General features: G+C 39.5%; 1 protein-coding gene across 1 annotated transcript in view; it reads left to right on the plus strand.

The window, feature by feature from the left end:
- Positions 1-4384: 4384 nt before the first annotated feature.
- LANCL3 (LanC like 3) overlaps positions 4385-25305 on the plus strand; it is a 30484-nt gene continuing 9563 nt past the window's right edge. Inside the window, exons 1-4 of the mRNA XM_014566297.2 lie at positions 4385-4426; positions 8483-8606; positions 11743-11940; positions 19080-19287. Coding sequence (XP_014421783.1) covers positions 4385-4426; positions 8483-8606; positions 11743-11940; positions 19080-19287 — 572 coding nt within the window. The remainder of the gene's footprint in view (positions 4427-8482; positions 8607-11742; positions 11941-19079; positions 19288-25305) is intronic.

Below are 25305 nucleotides of genomic sequence, written 5' to 3' on the forward strand. Positions count from 1 at the left end.
TACAGATGAAGACTGGGAAGGCAGAGAGGTTAAATCACTTGCTCAGGGCCATAGAATGACAAGAAATTCCAAATTTCCCAACCACGGTCACCCAATCCACCTCCCTACTCCCGCCCCAATAGCATTAGGTTTTCTTTTGCATGCAGAGAAGTTACTATTCATGGCCTTAGCATCCCTTAGCCCCAAGGAACACATTTATTAAAATATTTTTAAGGTGTTGGGGGAAAAAAAGAAGAAAAAAAGATCTAAGCAGTTTTAAAGAATCTTTGCCTTCTCTCTCCCATTTCTGACCTGCAGGGCATCCATCACTCCCACAGGCCCATGTCAAAAGACATGGCAAAGAAGCCCTTTCAGCTTATTCTGTCGAAAATATCGAGGTGGAAGAGTTATTGAACCTTAAAATGTCACAAATTGTTCAGATATTGTTCTTCTAGGACCATTTTTTGTGACTAGCTCTCTCAAGCGACAGGGTAGGTAGTACATAATACAGTCACTTAGGTTGAGGTGACAGCAGTTCCCAGTAAAGACGATAATTGCTTCACAGCCCTTGTTGCCAAGGCTCCCACGAGTCTCCTCTCTGTCTTCCCAAATCGACTTTGAGGATTTGAGGATCTACTGTCCTGGTGGCAGATTGGAGAATGTCCCTTGTCCCTGACCTGGAGCAGGATAAATGGAAGGAGTAGGGAGGTCACCCAGGGCAATGGTGGCAAGGTGACTGTATGTTTGCCAGGCTTTGTCTCTGGGCTCTAGGATAGCACTTAACAAGAAAAATCAATCACAACCTTGTGAGTACAGCCAGAACTGAAAACTGCATTTGAATTTGTCCACTCAGGCAGTCAGCCTCACTTTAAAGAGCTCCGGAGCTAGAGGTTTCAGTGGAAACAGAAGAATATGTGGGCAAGTATTTCTTTGCAGGGAAATGAATGCTAGCAATGCTATTAAGTTGGCACTTCATGGCTGCAAAGTTGATATGAGTTTGTAAGGAAGTAGTTTTTCTCTCATAACAAGAGTCTGGACATAGATGGTCCTGGTTGTGGCACAGATGCCCAGTGATATCCACAAACCCCAGATCTTTCTTTCTCCCCTATCTTTCTTTGAATGTTGGCCTTCCGATTGCCTCAGGATGCAAAATGGCTGCTACAGCTCCAGGCCTTACATAAACATTCAAGGCACCAAAAAGAGGAAAGGCAGGTAACGGCCAAGTCTGCCCATTTTATTTCCGTTTATCATGACATCAAAAGCTTTCCAAGAAGCTCTTGCCTCAGCATATTTCTCCATTGATTAAAATGAGGTCACATAGCCAATTCTAGCTTCAAGGAAGGCTGAGAACTGAATATCTGGCAAGGGACAATAGGTTTGACATGACTGGCTGAGGCTAATTCTATTTATCACCTAGAGCTAAACATATTGTCAGCTTAATAAAATTGAGATCCAGATAGCAAGGAATAAGGGGAGAATGGATGTTGACTGGCTAACTAATAGTGTAAGCCATAAGTATGAAATCAGAATTGACCTTTCCAAATAAGAAAGGCATTTACTCTATACCTAATTATACACAACTACTCATCTCTGTATTCCTGTAATCTCTAGCAGAGTGTCATGCACCCAGCAAGCACTTGAAAAATGTCTGTTGAACCATGGTTTGAGAATACTGCAATGACATACTCATTCAACAGTGGCATAGAGGAGGGTCTGATGTGAAATGGTCAATAATGCAGCCATTAATGTAGTCATTCACTATGGAGGCACCGGGAGACGAAGACTGCAGATAGTCAGGTAACCAATGCCAAGAGGCTAAAACAACTTCTAGTTCCCTAAGCCTTCTACTGGGACAGAAGTACACAAAAGAATATTCCTCTTGATAAAATAAAATGCCTTGAATAGAGGACAAGTTAAACATGCACTATAATCTCATTGCAAAGGACTTTTTGCCTAGCCTGTAAGAAATGAAACCACTGAAACATACCATCCCATCCGCATCCCAGAATTAGTGCCCAAATAAGTGTACATAGATTTGTAAATGTTTGTCATAAAGTGTTGAATCACAAAATGACAAAATACCCTTGCTGAAAGGCACATTAAAGACCACCTCAGTTTTAACTCCTTGTTTTTTTCAGGTGAGGAAACTGAGGGCCCAAGACTGGTCTAAAGTTACCTGGTTAGTGACAGAGACTTGTCTAGAAGCCAGATAAACTTGAGAAGTATTTTTGAAAGAGCAAAGCAATGTGGCTTGGGGATAGTGGGACCATGAGAGGCTCAAAGTGTGGTGATGAGAAAGGAAAAGTAAATACACAGACATGAAGAGCCATACATTACTAGCTGATGAATTACAAGTTACCGCAACTTAGGAACAGAAGCTGACACAAGCTGGTCCTTGGGTGGAGGATAGGGGCGGAAGGTGAACAACAGCAGGGTTATTTTATGAGAGAGATTCTGAGCACAGACCTCCAAGGCCTGTGGTGCTGAATGGTGGGGTTGAGTCACTACTGGACTTTGAGATGTCTGTTTTAACCATAGCTTACACGCATTGTGCTTGTGCTTTGGGGCAGGAATTGTGCTGTCTTATATGGAATCCTCATAGCAATCCAGGGAGGGAGGAAGGTCTTATTATTGTGATATTTTGCAAATGAGTAAACTGGGGCTTGGGAGATATAAGTAACTTGCCTAAATCCACACTGCTAAGAAGTGGTGAAGCTAAGTTGACCGCAGTCTGAAATCACCTGGAGAGTTTTCATAAATACTGATGCCCGGGTCCCATTTCCAGTGAGGCTGATGTAATTGATTTGGGGTGTGGTCAGGGCATTGGGATTTTTAAAAACTTCCCCAGGTGATTGCATTGTGCAGCCAAATATTGGGAACTGCTTTTTAAAATTTATTTATTTATTTATTTATTTATTTATTTATTGAAGTACAGTTGATTTACAATGTTGGGTTAATTTCTGGTGTACAGTATAGTGATTCAGTTATACATATATATATTCTTTTTCATTATAGGTTATTACAAGATATTGAATATAGTTCCCTGTGTGGGGCCTTACTGTTTATTTTATATGTAATAATGTGTATCTGTTGGTCCCAAACTCCTAATTTATCCCTACCCCCCTTTCTCTTTTGGTAACCATAAGTTTGTTTTCGATGTCTGCGAGTCTATTTCTGTTTTGTAAATAAGTTCATTTGTCTCATTTTTTTTAGATTCTACATATAAGTGATATCATATGATATTTGTCTTTGTCTGACTTACTTCACTTAGTATGATAATCTCTAGGTCCATCCATGTTGCTGCCAATGGTGTTATTTCATTCCTTTTTATGGCTGAGCAGGACGCCGCCATAGTAACCTCCTTCTCCTCCAGCTCACGGGGCACGGCCCCACCGTAAAAGCCCCGCTGGTAACCCATGCCCCGTTGTTCTCATGAAGGGAAAAGCAAGAACTGCTTTTTAAATGTCTCACCATCACCTGGGGACGTAGGTGCTGCAAGTCACTGCGATCCCCTTTTTGTACATAAGGAAACTCAGGCTCTCAGACATTTAGTGTCTTGCAGGAAACAGAATTAAATCATCCAACTGACACTGGGTACAGAATGGGTTACCAGGTACTTGTAATAAATCTTTAAAGCCAACAGTCAGTCTGCAAGAATGGGGTAAAACCTGTTTTTCTTTTCTGGTTTCCAGTGTTTTCTTGACTTGGGTTTCTTGACATGAGAAGGGAGAAGAAACAACTTTGAAATGGTATCTGGGACCAAATGTTTATCACTGAAATTCCCTGCTGAATCCCTTTCATGATTGGAAGATAATCACTAACTAGAGCAACCCATTCCTCATCACCCAGCATAATAATGGTCAGGGAGCATCAGGAAGCCCAGATGGAAGGCACTTGCTCATTCTGCACCAGCACACGTACCCCATTTGGAGACTAATTAAGAAAATAACAAACCTGGCCACATTGGCTAAGAGAGCTCCCCACTGGAGTTTGCTGATTTGGACACGTTTTTTCATACGCACAGCATATTGGAAGAGAATTTACCATTCTTGATGCTTCTCTTTTCTGGGTAGTCTGATCATTGAAATCATGGTGTGCAGTGTTCTTGCCTGGTTATCTTCTCAACACCTGAGGTAAACCTCCACCCACTCCAGAGATTTCCTGAAAGCCTGGCTCTTATCTGTAACCCAGTAGATTCCAACTGAATCACAACCCCAAAAAGGCATCAAAAGTAAAAATCTAACCATGTGTTTATATTGACTTCGTACCCCAAAAAAAGTTTCCTTAACTTTTTAATTTGGACTGGGAATTTTTTAGAAAACTTTACATTTGGGTATGAGATGATTTCCTGCTCGATCATGGTACCCACAGGAAACTCAGGATTGTCGCTGGCTCTCTTGCGGACATGCCGTGCAGTGGAATCGCTTTTACTGGCCCCACCCCTGAGGCAAGAGACACATCTTTGAGGCCACCATCTCCCCCAAATTCCAGGAGGGAGGGGGGCCCACCTCCAAACTACCTATAGATCCCCAAACCTTTCTAGGGGATTATAGGATCTCTCCTAATGCGTAGCACAAGGGGATGTGGCTAGGAACTCCACTCTGACTTTCAAATTCCTGGTTTCTGTCCCACGTCAGCTCTTCGCACTTTGAACAGCTGTATCTCCATCCATCCTGACTCTACATATCCTTTAAGTCTATTGTTTATCAACTTGACTTACTAAAATACAGGTTCTAACAACTAAAAAGCCTTTTTTCCTCAAAGCTTTGATTTCCATGGCCATCAGATAGCTTGTCTGTGTTTCTGAGCAGAAGCCTATACTACCCCCGGAATGGTGGGGCAAAAGATTGGGGGAAATGAATTGCTGGAGGAAAACACGTAAGTTAGTGTCAGGTGCTTGCTGTTATATAGGTGTTTGGTGGGATATTGGAGGGGCTTTCTGCGTTCCATCTGGGTGGGCAGACCGATACTCCGGGCATTTTGGACTGTTGCTTGCTGATGTTGGCAGTGGTTGCTATAAAGCTAGCAAAGACTGCCACTTCAGAGGGCATGTGGGCGGGACACTTGCCCTGGAAAAAGCTGTGTGGTGAGGCAAGCTTTGTGCAGTTTGGTCCCTTTCATTCATCTCCTTAACAAGGGTCAGCTCTCCTGGGCTGGGCATGAAGGTGGTTCCCTCAGAGCACGACCTTTAGGCAGGGCCAAGAAACAGCGTGGGCTTTATGGCTCCTTGGTCTCTTCGTACTCAGAGCCCAGCCCAATAGGAATATTTCACAATAAACACCTCTGTTCAAGGAGCTGCAGAGGGAATCGGTTAAACTAATGACACTATTTAAACGAAACCACTGGAGAATTGCTTTGTATTTTTCAATCTCTTAATTTATTTTAATACAATGCAAACAAATTTTTATTTAAAGAACCAAACCCATGCAAGATAGCCAAACACACAGAGACCTTATGTGCTACAAATACAGGAGAGGGAATTTGGGTCCGTTTTGATAACGGCAGCAGGGAGCCCCTCCCTGCCATCACCCATTGCCCCATTTTCCCCCAGTGGAAATGCCATTTCCTCATTCCCAAGGCCTCAGACTGTTTCAGACGCACAGAGGCCGTCATCTTGCAGGGGTGTGTGCTCATGTGCGTGTCCCTCGGTGCTAGGAGTGGGGACTGGCGGGATGTCCGAGAGCAGACAGATGAGAGACCACCAAGCAGCCCCTCCCCCATCTTATCTTCTTTCTTCACATACTGTTTGTTGAGGGGGCAGTGGGAAGAGCGCCCTCTTTGTCAGTGTTCCCTTCCGCACACTTTTCATGAGCACTGTTTTCTTTTTTTATTTGCTGATCAATAAAGCCAAGGGTAGGTCTTGTCTGTTCCCAGAGATAAAGAACTCCACACATAACTGGTCTTTATCCAGCCCAACAAGCGCGGTTTCTCTTTGTTTTTCACAGTGTTTCTGAGAGATAAGAGGAAACCACCCAGACATGATGCATGACTGAGGAGGTTTTGAAACATTTTATAGACTCATTCTCCTTTCAGAGCTGTGGATCAGGGATGGAAAGAAAAAGAGAGCGCAGCACATAGCACTCAAGTTGATTTTCTTTTTTTGGGTCGGAAACAAGCAGATGGAGAGAGAGCAAGAGAGAGAGAGAGAGAAGCATGAATAAATGTTCAGCTGAGGAAAGAATAATCCAATTTTCAATTATTGGCACAGAAAGCAAATAGGGAGAATTTTAGTAATTCAAATGAGTATATACCCTGAAAATTCAGTGGCCTTTTTCTATCACAAAAATTGCGTGTCATATGGGTTCAAGACCAATAGTGGGAGACAGGACTTCAGTTCAGGTGAAGAGTCCCATCAATTCCCAGGGAATTATAGGATGGGACCAGGTTAGACTCCTCTTAAGTTCATGCATTTAAGGGTTTTAGCAGGTTTCTGAAAGCGAGCCAGGATGGAGGGGTTGATATGAGACAGATGATGCAAGGTATTAAGTTGAGTAAGGCTACATGTAAGATTGGTCAGTACTGATAAAGGCACAGAGAGAGTAAGATGTTTTTAAGAGCAAATGAAGTTGTGGTCGCAATTCGAGTAGATGCAGAGGAGAAAATCATTTAGGAGAATTGTGCCATTCAGCTAAGTAAAGACCCAAGGCTGAGCCCTGAAATGATGGCAGGAAGGCGTGGGAAGATGGGGTCTTCAGCAATGTTAGGCAGAGAGGAGGAGTAAACCCAAGAGGCAAAGATAAGTAGCTAATAAACAGGAAATGAAGTTGAAAGCCATGACATAGTTGTTTCTGAACAACCAGATGGAAAGCAAGGAGCTGGTAAAATCTTAGTGAAGCTGATATGTGACATACTCTGCGTTACTCTTTCTTTCCACCCTTCGGCTCCTGACTCTTAGCTGCTCTATTATAGACTTTGTCTGTGTCTGTCCCCAGAACTGGATAGTAAGTTCCCTGGAGGGAAAAAACATGTCCCAGGCTTTCTAGAATTCCCTCCACAATACCTACCACAGGGCCTCACTGGGAGATTAGCTGAGTAATGTTAATTGGCATAATTAATTAATGAACAACTTCCTCTTTATGTAATTATTTTTCCAAATTAAATGCTAGATTTGAAGAGGCCAAAACCTGGATCATGTTTTGCCGTTCTAATGTTGGGGAAATCAGAGGAACAAATTGTGACTTAAGAAATCATTAGTTATTTCAAAAGGAATTGCTGAGTCTTATGGCAGTTATCAGGTAGGCAGATTTTATATGTGAGCCTTAGGAAAGAGGCCAAAATCCACTAGACTGTTCTTTGATCCCCAATTCATCAGTCAGGCCAAAGCTGAACTTCAGGCGACTTTTTTTTTCTTCTCTGACTAGTACTTTTCTTGTGCAGGTCTGCCCTTTTGGAAGGGTGGCTTCATGAGAGTAAAGAACTTGTCATCATGTTCACTGTTGTATCTCTGGCATCTCAAACAGGCTTTCCTGGCATACAGTAAGCGCTTCAGAAATAATTGTGGAAGGAAGGGAAAGAGGGAAGCAGGGCACAAATAAAGGAAAGAAGGGAGGGGGGCTCTGCTTCTCATGCCAGTACCCCTGGCACTTACTCATCAGTTGCCAAAGGCCCCTCAGGCTCAATGTTAGGAACCAAGGATACCAAAATGATGAGGTGCCACAGTCTTTGCATCTGGTCATCTAGTAAAGAGAGAGAGACAGAGAGATAACACAACAGGTGCTGTGCCGAAGAATCACGGTGACATGAGGAGTGTGCCTGCCGAAGGGAGCATCTCACCTGCCCCAAGGAAGAGTAGGGGGCGGAGGACATCGCAGACTTGAGCAGAATCCTAATGAACTCAATGATGCTTGGTAGGCTTGAGGACATTTTAATGTCTATAGTCCCCAAACTGACTGTAGGTAGGATGAATAAAATCTGGAAGACTGCATGTCACTGCAATTGAGCCATTCTCTATGCAGGGTGATTTTGATAGTGAAAGTTATTTTGCCTCGGTACTTACTGGACTTTGGTTTCATTCAGGGAATGCAGAAGGCCACAGCGAGTCTGTCAGGCAGCAGCTAATCAGAATTGTGACTTTATAAGCACAGGCTAAATGACACAAATTGAAGGCCCATTGTCTGGGCCAGACCTGCACCATACATCAGGAGTAACAGCTTTGTCAAGCATGACTGCTTCGGACCAGTCTTTGTTCTTTCCTGAACAACTTCTTGTTTCTGTGACAAGGACTAATGATGTAACAGCTGTCAGGTGGTCTTTGCATTTTATAAAAGCCTGTAGCAGTAAAGGTGTGTATTTCCTATCAAAACAGCAAATTTTATGAACAGGGTAGATAAACTTGACAGCAAAGAGAGAATCAGTGGTTTAAAAAAAAAAAGATATGGTGGGCTAAGCTTATTTACAGATAGGAAAAGGATTGGGGGGATAGGCCTTTTAAGCAAGGAAATCCAGTCTCTGAGGAACCATGAAGATCATGACTTGACTTCTGCTTCTTGATTTCCTTACTCAGGTGCTGACCCCGGCACAGATCAAATCAATTTGCCAGGCGATTCTGGACTCTGGGAAGCAGTATGCAATGAAAAAGCGGAAACCATTCCCTCTGATGTATTCTTACTATGGAACTGAATACTTGGGTGAGTGAAGGTGTTGGCAAAGGCCTGGAGGACAAAGGGAGTCTCTATGTCAGCTCTGACTAAAGACTGGAAGATTCTGGTTTTGACGTAGGTCATCACAATTGCTTTAACTGGGGACACTTTAAAATGCCATTGAAAAACAAATATTGGTAGATACTACAAATCACAATTTCATATTTGTTTTCAGAGTCTACCTGTCAGAAATGTAGCTATTTTAACTATTCCTTTCACAAAAGACGAAAATCCTTGTTCTAGACTGTGAATTCATTAGCCCAGTTTTGCTGAAAGTTTGTGAGCAGTTTATACACTCATTGCCAGTAGTAACTATTCCTATTCACAGGGAAACAGGATTCAGCTACTGACATTTTAAAGGTTTTTTTTTAATTCTTATTTTTTATTGAAGTGTAGTCAATTTACATTGTTTCGAGTGTATAGGAAAGCTATTCAGTTATACATATACATACATCTTTTTCAGATTCTTTTCCATTAGAAGTTATTACAAGAAATTGAATATAGTGCTGTGCAGGAGATCCCTGTTGTTTATCTATTTTATACATAGTAATGTGTATCTATGAATCCCAAACTCCTAATCAAGTTATTAACATTAGTGGGTTAATAACAGGCTACTGAATCACAGTGGCTACTTTTGAGATCTGGGGTATGTAAAGTGAAAGTTAGTTCATCCCCTTTTGAATTATTCAGTGGCTCCCCATCACTCCTTTCCAGCATGACTTACAAGGCTCCTTGTAGATCACCTGCCTCCTCCTCCAAACTCAAGCTTTCTTTCTCCCTTTCCTGGTTCTGTCCAGCATAGTCTCCATCAAGCAAAGTGTTCTCACATCTTTGCCACCTTTGTTCCTGTTCCTTTTGCCTAGAATGCCTGGCTTCCCCTGACCCATTCATCAATCTGTCATACACACTTCACCTAGACTTGAAGATTCTGCTCCAGTATTTTTAGATCTATTGAGAAACTTTGTGCTTCTGGGAAAAAAAAGGGTTTCTTGAACCCTCTCTGGAAAAACATTCAAGTTTACCCAAAACCAAAATTGGTTAGTGTCCGGTCACCCTGCCACACTTCTGTTGGCACCCTTATGACAGCACACTGTCATTAGTGCTTTACCTGTCCAACTGCATTAGCAGGCCCTGGGCACCTTCAGGATAAGGAGTTTCTCTCATATATTTTTATGATCCCTGGACCTTTACCAAGAGCCTGTATGTAATGAGGGTCCCCAAATGAATGAATGAGTGACTTATGAACAGCTTCAGCAATGAGCATAGAGACTAACAGTTCTCTGAACGTTTTCTCAACGAACCTTTAAGTTCCTGTCCAAGTTTCCCTAGAATCAGGGCCTGAGACAAGGATTTGGGTATAAATTATTTATTTGGGAGGTGATCCCAGAAAGTGTTGATAGAAGAATGCAGATGTGAGATAGTAGAGAAAGTTAATAAGGATATGATAATGAGTAACTCTGGGTAACTGAGGCTCAGCTCCACTGGGGACTCTTCTAGTGTGTATAGACCATGCCTCAGAATCGTCCCACCCAAGGGATGAGGAAGTTGGTCTATTCATCCACCAACTCCCTGCCTTATGGATTGAAGGCTGCTCCCAGAGCTGTTAATTTCCTAGGATTTCAGCCCTGCCGCTGCGGGCTGAGCACACTCCCATGGCCAGAGAAAGCCTCAGGCAGAATGATAGGCAAAATGATATTGTCTGCTAGAGTTCCCTAACAGAACTATTCCTTTCATTTTCTCCTTTCTTAGAGAAATTAATATTCTAGCCATTTACATATACATATAGCACAAACCAGATTTCTATCTAATGCTGAAATATTTTCCTTGAAAGCAAAACTTTTTTCCTAACAATTTAAAATCCAGTGAAAGAAAGGTCCCTTCAAGTTTCGTGGCCGAATTTCAAGAATAATAGAATTTTCGACTAGATACAACCAGAAGGCTATTTCTGGGGAGTCAAGAGTTCTGAGTGCCCGAATGCAAAGAGAAAACTTTAACAACATTATAGAGTTGAGTTTAAAGAGGAAGCCCTTGGAATATGTTGACCCCAGCACCACCCACCAATCACCATTCTACTCATTAGAAGTGAGTGAAGACTCCTACAGTAGCTGGGCTGGCTTTTAGCTTTGCTGAACTAATTCCTTCTCCAAAGGCAGGCTAAGGGCTTTGCTCATGCAGTACCCCTTGCTAGAACTCCTAGGAATTCTCCAAGACTTTGCTCAGTTGATTCTACCTGTATGGAACCTTCAGCGCCCCCTCCATTCCGAGGCCACATTAAGCTCTCCTTCCTCGGTTCTCTTTTAGCTTCCGGAACGCATCTCTGATAGAGCATTTATCACCTCATGTTCTAATTATTTATTAACAAGTCTGATTTTCTCACTGGACTGGATGGGAAGGTCTTCAAGGGTATGGAGCAAGCCATATTCATCTGTGTAGCCCCAGGGCTTGGACAATGCTCAGTACCCAGTGTGAAGGCTTAAGTAAATTAATACCAGTTACTAATGTTTAGCTTTACAGAAGAAAGGATTTAATCTGTTTTGCTCACTGATCTCTCTTCAGCACCTAGAACAGTACCTGGCACATAGTAGGTGCTTAATTCTCATGTGTTGAGTGAATGAATGAATGTTGAGGATACCTAGAACAAATTATTTTCAAGCACTTTAGGAACATTTTCATAAAAGCTATTTTTTTTACAAAGTTTAATAAAATATACTTACTCTAAAACAGGGGTCGATCACTAAAATTTTCTATAAAAGGATACGTAATACATATTTTAGGCTTTGTGGCCATATAGTCTCTGTCACAAATACAACTTTGCCATTGTAGCACAAAAGCCATCATAGACAATATACAAGGGAATGAGGGTGGCTGTGTTTCAATAAAACTTTATTTATAAAACAGGCACTGGGGGGATTTGGCCTGCAGGCTGTGGTTTGCCCACCCCTCTCTAACGTATGTTCCCCAGAAGCCTAGTTCTTAGGCAACTCAGTTATCATATTACTATGTGTGCTGTCAAATAATATTGCCATTCTTTTTTTTTTTTTTTTACCATGATGGTTTTTTCACTACATTAAACTGGTTCTCCTCCCAATTACATAAATTAACGATGCTTTGCTTATCTGTATAGGAGCAGCTCATGGCCTGTCGTCCATTCTCCAGATGCTTCTTTCATACCATGAGCACCTCAAGCCCTCAGATCAGGAGCTGGTGTGGCAGAGCGTGGACTTCCTCATGGAGCAAGAACAGAACTGCAACTGGCCGCCTGAGCTGGGCGAGGCCATCGAGAGAGAGAACGAGCTGGTGCACTGGTGCCACGGCGCCCCAGGTCTCACTCATGTTATTATCTGAAAATGTTGCCTTTCTTCCGGTTTAGCCAAAGACACATGCCTTTTCTGAGAAGTGAGGGTATTTCTCATCTTACGCTATTACCACGTGAGATAAAAGGCCAAGATGAAACTTTTCAAAGCCGCAAAAGTTTCCATCTGGAAAGGCTCTCCAGAAATGATCCCGTATTTTAAAAATATATGATCTGCATACAAATTAAAAGTCGTACTGTCCAATAAAATATAGTATGAGCCACATATGAAATTAAATTTTTAGTAGCCTGATTAGAAACATAGAAACAGGTGAAATTAATTTTAATAATAGCTATAACCCAATATACCCAAATATTATTTCAACATGCAACCAATTTAAAAATCAAGTGATTTTGCATTTTAAAAAATATTTAGTCTTCAAAATCCCATGTATGTGTTATACTTACCTCCCATCTCAGTTCAGACTAGCCACGTTGCAACTGCTCAGTGGCTTCATTGGACAGTGCAGACCTGGAGCCTGGCAATTCAAAATGTAGCCCCTGAGCTAATGGCCTGGGCAACCTGGGAACTGGTTAGGAATATAGAATCTCAGGCCACACCCTAGCCCCACTGAATCAGAATCTGCATTTTAACAAGATCCCTAGGTGATTTGTATGCACATTAAGGTGTGAGGTAGACTTCTGTAATTCTTCAAATGTGGGTTTCCACTATCACCTAAAAAAAATCTAGAGAACTGAGAAGCCATCTGTAGTGAACTCTCAGGAACTGAGCCTAGAAATTTATCAGACCTCATCTTTTCCTTTAAAAAAAAAATCCCATTACACTGCTAATTAGGCCTGAGAGCAGGGGCAATTCGAAAGAAGTTAAATTCAAATGAAACAATTAATTTTGGTTGATTGGCCAGGGGAGAGACTTGAAATACCAATATACCACAAAAATTTTTGATTAGGAGTATATTTAATTTTCAAGGCTATGCTTCAATGCCATGAGTACAGCTTTGAAATGTATTTGATTTCTCTTTAGTTACCTGATTTTTATTACTTCCTTTCCCTTCCTTACGTAATTAATGTTCTTTAATCCAATTGAATTTCATTTTTTCCTTGGTACAGTTTGAGTTAACAAAAATAGTGTGAGTCTTAGTCCATTGGCCGTATTTTCTCTGCCTGCCACTTTTACTGAAGGAAGGACTTCAAAGGCTCCTCTGCGTACTTGTGCCAGCTCCAGGGCAGTGTGCATTATGTCCAAGCTAATTCTCACCAGTGATAATTTGAGCCCGTGTTTCCTTGCTTTGAACTTCTTGAAGGAAAACAACACTTATTTACCATTCTGGAACTATCTCTCCATGTGATGCTCAACACTCCCATTTCCCATTCCCTTTAATCATTTTCAGTGATGGTCTTTGGATATCCTCCAAGCACGCCAGGATCCTTGAATTTTGGAGATGTCCCAAATTAAATACAGCATATTTTTAAAGGATTCAATGTATAGTAAAAGCCCTGTAAAGAATGGGAAGATAGTCTCCTAAAATGAATGGCTGGGTCACTTAATTGATGTGGGTGTTTTGAAGGGCAGTTATTCCATTCTTTTTGTACATCACATCCCATCTGTCTTTGTAAATCATGTACCATAACAGTACAGCGTAGGATGTATCACCTTGGGGACTTTATTTATCCTCATCTATCATTCATGTTCAGTATCTCGGCAAGATTAAACATAGGTTGCAAAGCAAAATCATTCAACCCACGTAGTCACTGGACTACCCAAAATAAACCAATTCACAAGTGAATAAAGAACCAAATGGAGCCCATTATGTCTGCCAGCCCGCACTTCCACCTCAAGGGGCTTGGTCTTCCTTTTAAGAGATTTGCTAAAAATAGCGTCGAGAGTGATTATAAATCTGATAAGTGCCGGTCAAAGACCATCAGGATATCTCTGAAGTTAGCAACGGTAAGCTCTCCAAAATTTCTGAAACAGGAGATGACCTAGAAAAATAATTTTCACTTGTTTGAGGAAAACATTTTCTGAGAGGAAATTTATGAACAGTGCAGATGGTTTGGGGAAGCAGAATGATTCTGTGATTAAAAACCTGCCAGAGATGATCCACAATGTGGAACTTCATCAGTGATACCTTATTTCCCCCTATAATTGTTTCCTTCAACACACCTCTACAGATGACAGCAGCATGGATATACTTCTTGACTCTAAGTTAACAACACTGGGTTCTGATTGTAGCTCCAGGAGTCACCAGCTAAGTGACCTTGAGGGAACCACTGTTTCTTTTGTGCCTTTGTTTCTTCATCTGTGAAATGAGCATGTTGAGATGGAGCAGTGAAACTCAGTCTTGTTTTTTTTTTAATTGAAGTATAGTCAGTTTTCAATGTTGTGTCCATTTCTGAGATACAGCATAATAGTTCAGTCATACGTATACATATGTATATTCATTTTCATATTCTTTTTCATTATAGGTTACTACAAGATATCAAATATAGTTCCCTGTGCTATTCAGTAGAAGCTTGTTGTTTATCTATTTTATATATAGTAGTTAGTGATTGTCATTCTACGTGAAGTAAGCCAGAAAGAGAAGGAAAAATACCATATGATATCATTTCTTATATGTGGAATATAAAAAAAAGACAAACTTATTTACAAAACAGAAACAGACTCAAAAACATAGAAAACAAACTTATGGTTACCAGGGGAGTTCCGAGTCTTTTTATCACCACAGACTGTTTTTGTACAGTGGACCCTCACCATTCCTGAGGGTTATGTCCCAAAAGGTTAGTAGACACCTACATTTATAAATACCCAGTGTGACATTGAGTTTTTCTCACTAAATGCAATGAAGTAGAGCAGGCACGTTCATGTGACCCCTTCCTAGCCTTAATGATTCTGAAATACAGGAAGAAAGTCATTTACAAAATCATTAAAACAAATGCTGTGGCTAAAATAAACTCAAGATCACATTATGTTCTGTCATTACTGTGGTAACACTGACAGGGCATTTCCTTTACGCTATGTGAAACACAGGTGTAGCTTTTTTTTTTTTTAAATCATTTCATGAGGACTTCTGGGTAGGTGACTTTGACTAGAGAACAGCACGGGCTTTTGCAGTCACTAAGCTTGGTAGCACACTGTACAATGCGTGCTTTAGTGAAATTACAGATCCCAAAATGGACCTGTGCACTGATTCTCTAGGATGTTGAAACTGTATGTGCCAAGTTTGGCTATCATCAGGCTCTGCTAGATTGCATGTTTTCTGAGATTTAGCCTCCCAAACCGTATTTCTTAAGTAATAATTTCTTTTCCCAGTCGTATTTGGCAAAGACATACATCATTGCTGCCTCAGGTTTCTTATCAATGCACAATAATCAGTGTTCCCATGACGAAATGACACTGTTCCCATAAAAAGCACCATTCTGTCCTTTTAAAGTAAACCACCCAATTGTGGGTTTCATTAGGTCAGGTTAGGAGACAACAGGTCTAGAAGTTTTTCAGGGTCCCTTTCAGGTACCATTCTGTGATCCAGGCTGCAGGAAGAGGCCCCTTCTCTCTGGCCAGAACCACAGGATCCATACCTAGTAAGCTGGTTGGGCCTAATGGCCTGGTATAGCAACTGGACCATCTCATCCATTCTTCCTTCCATATCTCTGATCGCTGGGCTGAGAGATGGGATGTTACGTGGTCAGCAGACATTTGCAGAGGCCTTGCCATGTGTCAACCACCACACCACAGACAGGGGAGCAAAAATGAGTAAGACAGAGTACTTGCCCTTGGGTAGTTAGCTCTATACTAGGCAGACGTGAAAACAGGTAATTCCAACAGACTCAGAGATACAGAGAACAAACTAGTGGGTACCAGTGGAGAAATGGAGGGGGGAGGGGCAAGATAGAGGTATGGGCTTAAAAGATACGAATTACTATGTATAAAATAGATAAACAACAAGGATATATTGTACAGCCCAGGCAATTAGTCATTACCTTATAACTTTTAATGGAGTATAGTTTGTAAAAGTACTGAATCACTATGTTGTACACCTGAAAGTAGTGTAATATTGTGAATCAACTATACTGCTATAAAATTATTTATTTATATTAAAAAAGCAGGTCATTTTAATATGATACTGTTTAAGTGCTAAGGTTTGTATAAGGAGCGCTGGGAGCTCAGAGGAGGAATTTCTTATCCTCCTCCAGATTCCAGGAAGGCTTCCTGGAAGAGGTGATGCCTGAGATAAGCTGGCCAGACTAAGAAAGCTAGGATGTTTCTTCCAAGAAAAGTCAGAAAGAAGCATGGAACCACATGGTGAAGGAAGGGAAACTGCGGGTGATTTGGTTTTAGGGAAGTAAAAAGCTTCATGTAGAGGGAGCGGAGGAGAATGGCAGGAGGTCAGAAAGGGCTCTCTGTGTCTCACTTGGAGACTAGCTCATCTAGATTCCAGGGGGAAGCTATGAAGCACAGCTGACACCACAGAGTTGGTCTGTCTTGAGGCGGAGGGAGCTGACCTTCTGTACCTTGTCAGTCAGTCATTGACCGAAATCCACCAGGGGTAGGTGCACAGCGTAGCCTCACATTGGTTGAGGGCAAATATCCCAAGAAGAGGGCAGCTGTCAACTTTGTTAGCAGCCAACTTACAGCTACTGGGAGATGGGGCACCTGCCAGTAAAGTAAAGGGATCCATGCCAGCATGAGGGGCTTCAGTTCATCTGACTCATTCCTCTTCATCCTTCATTTGGTACCCAGGTTAGATGGTGTGGCTCCCCTAGTGACCCTTTCCTACCTCCAAGTGTAGGTTAGGAGCCTTCCCATGTTTCCACAACACCTCTATTACCCCTCACAAGCCTAATTAACGCCCCCAGGTAGGTTGTAAACACTATGAAGTCAGGGGCTTTTTAAAACTTTAGCACCTACTACTGTCCTAGTGTATAGTCGGTGCTCAGTTAATATCTAAACAGTCACCAAATCCTGTGAGATATCTCTTTCATTAGCCTCTTTGCCATCTTTCTGCCAACATGATCAACTCATAGCTACTGCATTGCCCTTCTTTAGGTCTTAGTTGTCACCATTGTGGGACATTTTGTCTGTAATACTAATCACATCGTTAAAAGTAAAAACCAACCAATTCACAGCAAAATGCTCCCATTGGTTCCCTACTGCCCACAAATACAGTCCAAGCTGCCTAATTGGACTTGTAAACCCATCCAAAATGTGAACCCAATCTGTCCTTCCACCTCATTGCCCCGTTGGTTAGAATACTACCCCACTGGCCTGCGTGTGGCTTGTTTGTTGTGGCTTTGAATCTTTGCCCCTCTCTCCGTCTCCCCTTGGGCCTGGAGTTTCCTATGCATGTTACAAAGTCCTGTAGAAAGCCCTGCTCCCGTCCAGGCTTCTGTCTCCGTCCGGGAACTTCCACTTTTCTGATCCCGCTGGTATTACTGACAGCATCATTCATTTTATGCCCCAACAGTGTCATGAACCACGTGTCCTATTGCGTACCAGTCACGGGTACATATTTTTCTCTCCCTTTATAGACAACACCTTCCTGAAGGGCAGGAATCATGTTTAGCATTTTTTTCTATCACCCAGGGCCAGAACTGGCTACATCATTTAGGGGGCTCAGTACAAGATAAAAATGCAGAGCCCTATTTAAAAAATGGTTAAGAATTTCAAGATGGTAGCAGCAGAGCATTAAATCCAGCATGGGGCCCTTCTGGAAGGCCCTTGTGAGGCTGTACAGGTCACACGCCCATGAAGCTGGCCCTGCCGAGGGCTATGCATACAGTAGATCATCTATGAAAACTTTCAGATGAATGGATGCAGGGAATGAATGAACGTTTAATTAAATAAGTTCAATTTCTTTTAAAACCATTCTTTAATTTGCAGGAGGTACTTGGTTCCTAAAACCGAAGGAAGATAGTGTTACAGGTGACATGATCAGCGGAGAGCCCATTGTTACCTGCTTATCAAAATTTAAACGATAAATTTTTAAAAGAATAAAATCATGACTCTCATACAAATATAAACATATGTCAACAATTTTATTTGGCTCATAAATTAATGAGGGAACCAGAGAAGTGTTACAGCTGATTCAAAGGAAAATCCACAGAGCAGACATATTTATAGGCCATGAGGAATGCTGACATGAATTTACTTAATAGATGCAAAACTAGCTGCTTCCACAGAGGCTAAGGGAAGTCAATCCAATGTCTACCAGACAGATGTGAGTTTCTAGAGGCAGGAATTATTTACATTACTATCTGTTTTCTACAAGGTAATTTCTATCTCTACAGAGCTGTAAAAGAGCCCAGTCAAAGACAAAGGCTGAGATAACCCTGATGAATGAGCTAGTCAAAATCTCTACTAAATTCCAGCCTGGCTCACTTTCTATAGGAGAGAGGGAGGCCATGCAGGAGAGGGAGTTATCTTGCGTTACTAATCTCCTCTCTGAATGCAAGCACCTGGAACTTGAGGGAAATCGTTCCTATTAATAGCTGTCACTTCTCTTGTTTCTGTTCCTGCCTGTGTAACGGAGATTGCCTTTGTTGAGGAGTTTTGAAGGAAGGTGTCTTTCCTTGGAACAATCAAGTTGGGAGGGACTCACTTTACAGCTGAAGCAGGAGTCTTGGCCAGATCACTTGGGATCATTGTTGTTTTTGGAAGGGCTCCCAGTTTTGTTCTTAAGAAAAGGTGTATGGTCGTAAGTACTTTTACATTACCAATACTGAACATCTGGGGGGAATGCGCAAACTGTATAAACACTTAGCCATTCCAAATAGCCAGGTACGCACAGCGCTTCCCAGGGTATGGCGTCATTAAATATTAACCCATTTGTAAATTTTGGATTTTATCAATCTATGTTCTTGTTCTTTCTCTAGGGGCCAGTACCATGATACAACGCAAACAACTTAAGCTAAATCGCACAGGTTAAATAAGACTCCCTTGTAGGAGATTCCATAGCCTTGCTGCTTGAAATGTGATCCCTGGAAAGGCTGTTAGAAATACAGTATCTCTGGCCCCACATCAGTCCTACTAGATTAGAGTGAATATTCTACCAATACACTGGTGATTTGTCAGACTTTTCCAGTTTGAGAAGTTCTGCTTTATAGTATTAAGCCCTGAAAAATCACCTCTGATATCTTTGATGTTTTCACAGGAATTGCCTATCTGTTCGCCAAAGCTTATCTGGTTTCCAAGAAGCCACAGTACCTGGACACATGTATCCGCTGTGGGGAACTCACATGGCAGAAGGGCCTGCTGAAGAAGGGGCCAGGGATTTGCCACGGGGTGGCTGGCAGTGCCTATGTCTTTCTGCTGCTCTACCGACTCACGGGGAACTCTAAGTACATCTATCGAGCCCAAAGGTCAGCCTCTCTTTGCATGTTTTTTTTTTCCAAATGTTAATCCAATTAATGTTCTGAATAGATAGTAAGAATCACGTGGCTTAAAAAGTGTAAAAAGAAAAACATCAACTGTGCACTCTAGCAATTTAGTTCACTTCCCGAGAGACGGTCAGTGTTACCAGTGTCTTGTCTTCTCAGAAATGTTCCATGTATATATATATATATGCACACACACAGAAAAAGGCATATATTTTAAATTCTGTCCTGCCTTTTTAATACAAATGGTAGCACTTTGCTATCTTAGTAATCACCCTAAATCAGTCCATATAGGACTTTCCATTTTTATTGCCACATAGTATTACATCGTGTGAATGAACCCTAATTTATTTAACCAGTCGCATATGGAGGACTATTTGGACTATTTCCAATATTTTGCATTACAAATAATGCTATAATAAATAGCCTTGTACATATATCATTTTGTACACGTATGGATATATCTGAAAGGTAAATCCCTAGACGTGGAATTGCTGGGTCAAAGGCTATGTATATTTGTGATTATTTTTTATTGTGGTAAGAACACTTAATATGACATCTAGTCTCTTCACATATTTCTAGAACGTATTCACCTTGTATGGTGGAAACTTTATACTCATTGAGGAAAAAACTCCCCATTTCCCCTCTCCCCCACCCAGCCCCTGGCAACAGTCATTCTATTCTCTGCTTCTAGGAGTTTGAGTATTGTAGATTCCTCATGTAAGGGTTATCATGCAGCATTTGTCTTTTTGTGACTGGCTTATTTCACTTAGCATAATGTCCTCATTTATCATTTAGAACAGGGTACATAGTAACTGCAATGTAAGTGTTCACTGTTCTTATTACTAAAAATTTTAGTTATATCATTCCAGACATTTCTCTATGCATAAACGTATGTTCGTATATCTAAATGTGTATCTGTGTATGGTTTGTATGTATTAATAAGATATTACAATTAAGTATGTGTAACAGTTCTATACATATAGTTTGCAGCTTATAATTTTAAATGAACAATTTTTAAGGGACATGCTTCATTTCAGTTTGTGTAGATCTAGCTCATTGTTTTAATGACTATATAGTTATTTAGAGTTGTACCATGATTAATTTAACGAACCTTTTAAGTAATGGACACTTGGTAAATTTGCGGTATTTACTAATACAAACAAAATTGCCCCAAATATCCAATACATACCTTTCTATGCACTTGTCAGAAAAATGTTGAAATTGAAGTCATTGAATGCAGAGGTGTTTCTAAACTGTCTTTATCTTTTGCCCATTTTTTTCATACTGTGATTCTTATTTTGAGGACTGTAACTCTTGGTCAATCTATGCTGTAAATATTTTCCTACTTTGCCATTTCTCTTTCAATTTATGGCTCATGGCTTTTTGCCACACCAAAATTTTAAATATTTTCCTTGACAAAATTGAACTTTCAAGATTTCTGGATTTTGTGCTATGCTTAAAGAGACCTTTCTGACTCCAAGATTATAAAGTATTAATTTATATTGACTTTTAGTACTTTTACGGTTTTATTTTAATCTTTAAAATAAATTTATACCTCTTCACCCATTTATCCCACCTATTTAAAAGTTATTAAACTTTTAAATCTTTGATTAGTTAGAACTTACTTTTTAAAATAGTGTCAGATGGGTATCCACCTTTCTGTTTTTTAGTGAAAAAAAACGAAACTTTCCCATAACATCTTTTGATCAATTACCCCAATGATTTGAAATTCCGATTTTATCACAAACTGAATTTATATAAATCTATGGCTTGTTTCTGGACTTTCTATAATTCATTCATTTATTTCCAATTTTTCTTAGCTGTCCTCTCTGATTTATTCTTCCAATTGTATTTTAGAATCAATTTCTCAAAAATTAAAAAAATTCTATGGACATTTGATTGGAATCTCAATTGAATTTGTATGTTACTTAGTGAGAATTAACATTTTTAGAATACTGAGTTTTTCCATACAGGAGCATGGTATATTTTCCCTTTAAGTTTTTAAAAATGTCATTTGGTAAAGTTTTGATCTTATGAAGAAGGACTTGTATGTTTCTTGTCAATTTACTCCTGTGGATTTTATGTTTCCAGGTTTGTGAGTGGAATCTTTTCCTTCATTATATTTTCAGATCATTTATCACTGGCATTTATGAAAGCTTTAAAAAAAAATACATATTATTGCAGTTTAGCAACCTAAGGTGCACTTCTCTTATATAAATCTGCATTGTATCTTACAAATATCTTAGTTTTGATAATTATCAAAATGATATATCTGGCCACCTTACTGAAGTCCATTTGTCTTTCTATTAGATTTTCATTAGATTCCATTGGGTTTTCTAAATAGACACACATATTATCTGCAAATAATTATAATTTTGTTACTTCCTTTCTCAACTGTAGGTTTTATTTTATTTGTTTCCTTATTGCATGGGTCAGAATCTCTGAAGCAATGTTCAGTGATAAGAGGGATAGTAAACATCCTTGTCTTTATGCTGATTTCATTAGGAATGCTTCAGTGTTTCACCATGATCTTTTCAATTTGCTTCTTATAATGTGGGTCATGTTAATAGATTATGACACGCCTCTGTTCAGGATAATCCAATGGCTCCCCATAGGAATCAGAGTAAAAGTCATGGTCCGTTCTCTGGACAAAAGACCCTGCAGGATCTTGCCTCTATTACTTTTCTGATATCGTGCCCTACTTGTCTTCCTCCTGGTTCTTTGTGCTACAGTGGCTTCCTTGTAATTCTATTAAAATGCCAGGTACAATCTACCTGAAGGCCTTTGAAGTTTTGATTTCCTTCACCCATAATGTTCACTTTCTACATGTATCTCCCAGCTCTTTCACTTCATTCAGACCTTCACTCAAAAGTCATTTTTTTTCAGAGAGGCCTTCCCAAGCCCATTTATCTAAGTTCAATCTTTTTTTAAAAAAACATAAAATATCCTTTATGATATTTGCATGTATGCACTGAAGGAAAAATACTAACATATGTAAGTCCCCTATTTGAAGCTCCATTGTTTAGGAATTCTGTTGACATATTTTGATTTATGGTTCCCTAATCTGTTTAGGTTGCAATCTGACTCTTGATTTGCCAAATGTAGAAAACAAAAGTCATTTTGGATTTTATTTAGGCTAATGCGGTATCACCTTTGGGATAAATTTCATTAGAGATTATCATTCCCTAGAAAGCCTATTAAAAGGAATCAGAACAACTCCTCTGTTTTTCTGGCAGGCCAGTCCTAGTTTACGGAGTATTTATTATAAGATTCTGGGATTACAGGGCCCTTCAGACAACTTAAATTTCTCACTTACAGATAAAGACTGAAAATGTGTGGGTACTATCTAAATATTGTTTGGGCATTGTATTTAATTGCTTAGTGCACTGAAATTTCCACTTCATCATAACTCAAAGGTAAATATGGCCCAGACTTCCCTAATTTTCGCAGTTCCTAAAACAGTAAAGTCAAACAATAGGTAGCTTCCTGGAAAAATATTACTTGGCCAACACCTATTATTCTTTTTAACATAGAGTTGGAATTTATGATTCCAGAAAAGTATTTGACAACCTTCTCAGTTACTTCTCTGACTATTTAATTATTCAGGTTTTCTACCTCTTTTTGAATTAATTTTTGTAATGAATGTATCCCTATAAAAGCGTCTAGTTCATATGGATTTTCAAATGTTTGACATAAAGGTCTAACAGTATAGTTCTATAATATTTTGAATGTCCCATTTCTGTGATTACATGCCCTTTCACATTCCCAATTCTTTTCCTTTTTAGCCAGACACACCAGCATTTTGTCTGTGTTGTTCATCCTTTTAAGAAACTAGCTTTTGGTTTTTATTAATTCTTTTTATTTTCCTCTTTTGCTTCCTAATTCATTATTTTCTGTCTTTATTTTGATTTTCCAGTGTTCTTTTCCTTTATTTTGTTTTCTCCTATAGTTTTTAAAAAGTACTTAATTAGAATACCTTCCATTTTTATAATTATAGTAATAACAACTCAGATCAATGAATTTTCCTTTGAGTTCAGTTTTGGTCATAATTAATAAGTTTTGATATGTAATGGTCTCAATGTCTGTAATTCTTTTTTCTAAGGTTTTTTAAAAAAATATTTTATTTATTTGCCAACATATTATTTAATTATTTTATTTTGATGGGAGGTGGTGGAGGTAATCAGGTTTATTTATTTTTAGAGGAGGTACTGGGGACTGAACCCAGGACCTCGTACATGCAAAGCATGTGCTCTCCTACTTGAGCTATACCCTCCTCCTTTTTTTTTTTTTTTTTGAGGGGAGGTAATTAAGTTTATTTATTTATCTTTAATGGAGGTACTGGGGATTGAACCCAGGACCTCATGCATGCTAAGCATGTGCTCTACCACTTGAGCTATACCCTCCCTCTATAATTCTTTTTAGTTCCGTAATTACCATCCTGACTTCTCTTTAGACAGGAGTTTTTAGAAAAATGAATTTGTTAGTTCAGATTTGGCATTTTCACTTTAATATGATAATACGACATGTAGCTCTGAATACAGTGAAACTGCTATTCTCACACATTGCTAGTATTCTTGTAAACTGCTATATATCATTTAGAGGTTATTTTGAAAAGCACAAAAATGTTTATCATATTATTTTTAAGTAAAAAAATGTAGGATACTAAATACTATACGGACTATAATTTTAAGACTATAATAAATAAATCAAACCATAGTAGGGGGGAAAGGTCAGAAGAAGGAGCAAAATTAACAGTGAAATAGTTGCCTCTATTTTACAAATATTCTTCTATACTATGTTTATGTGAAAAAATTATATTTACCACGTAGCAAACACTTGCTATTTGCTCGAAGAGCCAAATATATGTTATCTTTGATCTTTACAGATAATTTTATGCAACTCTGTAACTTCAGCACTTTAAAGTCAGATTAAGAAATATGACAAAGTTCATCTAACATGAAATTATCAGAGTCGGATATCACAACCCCAATGCCCTTCCTCTTTCTCCTGCACCTGGGCTTCTTAATCTAGGATATGTGAATTTATTTGAGAAAGAAGTATTACATCTCAAGCTGAAATGTAGCATTTCATTCAATTCTGAATTAACAGTGGCTGTGACTCTGTCACCAGATGTCATAGATATTCTCATGTCTTATTACTCTTGTTGCAGATATTGTGAAATATTTTACTCCCATCACTCCTTAGACATGTCAGTAGTTATTAGACCCACTATTAGATCTTGTTATTTCATGTGTTAATAAAGAATCCATATATCATTACATCACAAATTTGGTTTAAAATTTTTTGCTAACCATATTTTACTATAATTAATTTTCTTGGGACTCCTGTGTATTTTACTTAATGTGCTTGAAGACTTTTTTCTGAGAGAGAGCCCAGACTGCCAAATGATCCACAGGGCTAAAAAGGTTAAGACTCCTTGAATCTATACTGTGAAGTTTCATTGTGTAATTATACATTTTGAATTAAACAATTAAGATGCATCATTATTCTACTGTTTAAAATTGTGACTTCCATTTAAAAATTGTTGTGTATTCAGGAAAACAGTGGATAGAAAAATTGTCCCAAACAGAATTGTCATGTGTTTCCTGCTGATTTATTTTAAGCTGCTGTCAATAATTCCAAGAGCCTTAAAAAGATCAAATAAGTAATTACTCTTCATAGGACCCCCTGTGTAGTAGCAATAATCTAAATTTGAATAGGATCTGTGGCAAATACAGGTAAAAGAAAAAAAATCTTTTTGTAGAGCATTTAGAGGCCGGTGATTTATTTTTAAGGCAGATGTCCTAAAAATAATCTATCTTGTAGCTGAGTTTGCTATTTGATGTCATGATTATAAAATGTGGCTTGCCTTTTCCCATTCATCTTCTTCTTTTGTTTGCCCAAAGCACAGATTGTATAAAATCTTGCCCATTTATTTTCACAGTCTCTGCTCTCTGTCACATATAAATGAAACCTAGCTCAGAAATAATATGCCTGCAG

This window comes from Camelus ferus, chromosome X, assembly GCF_009834535.1.
Source record: "Camelus ferus isolate YT-003-E chromosome X, BCGSAC_Cfer_1.0, whole genome shotgun sequence".
NCBI classification, from domain to species: Eukaryota; Metazoa; Chordata; class Mammalia; order Artiodactyla; family Camelidae; genus Camelus; species Camelus ferus.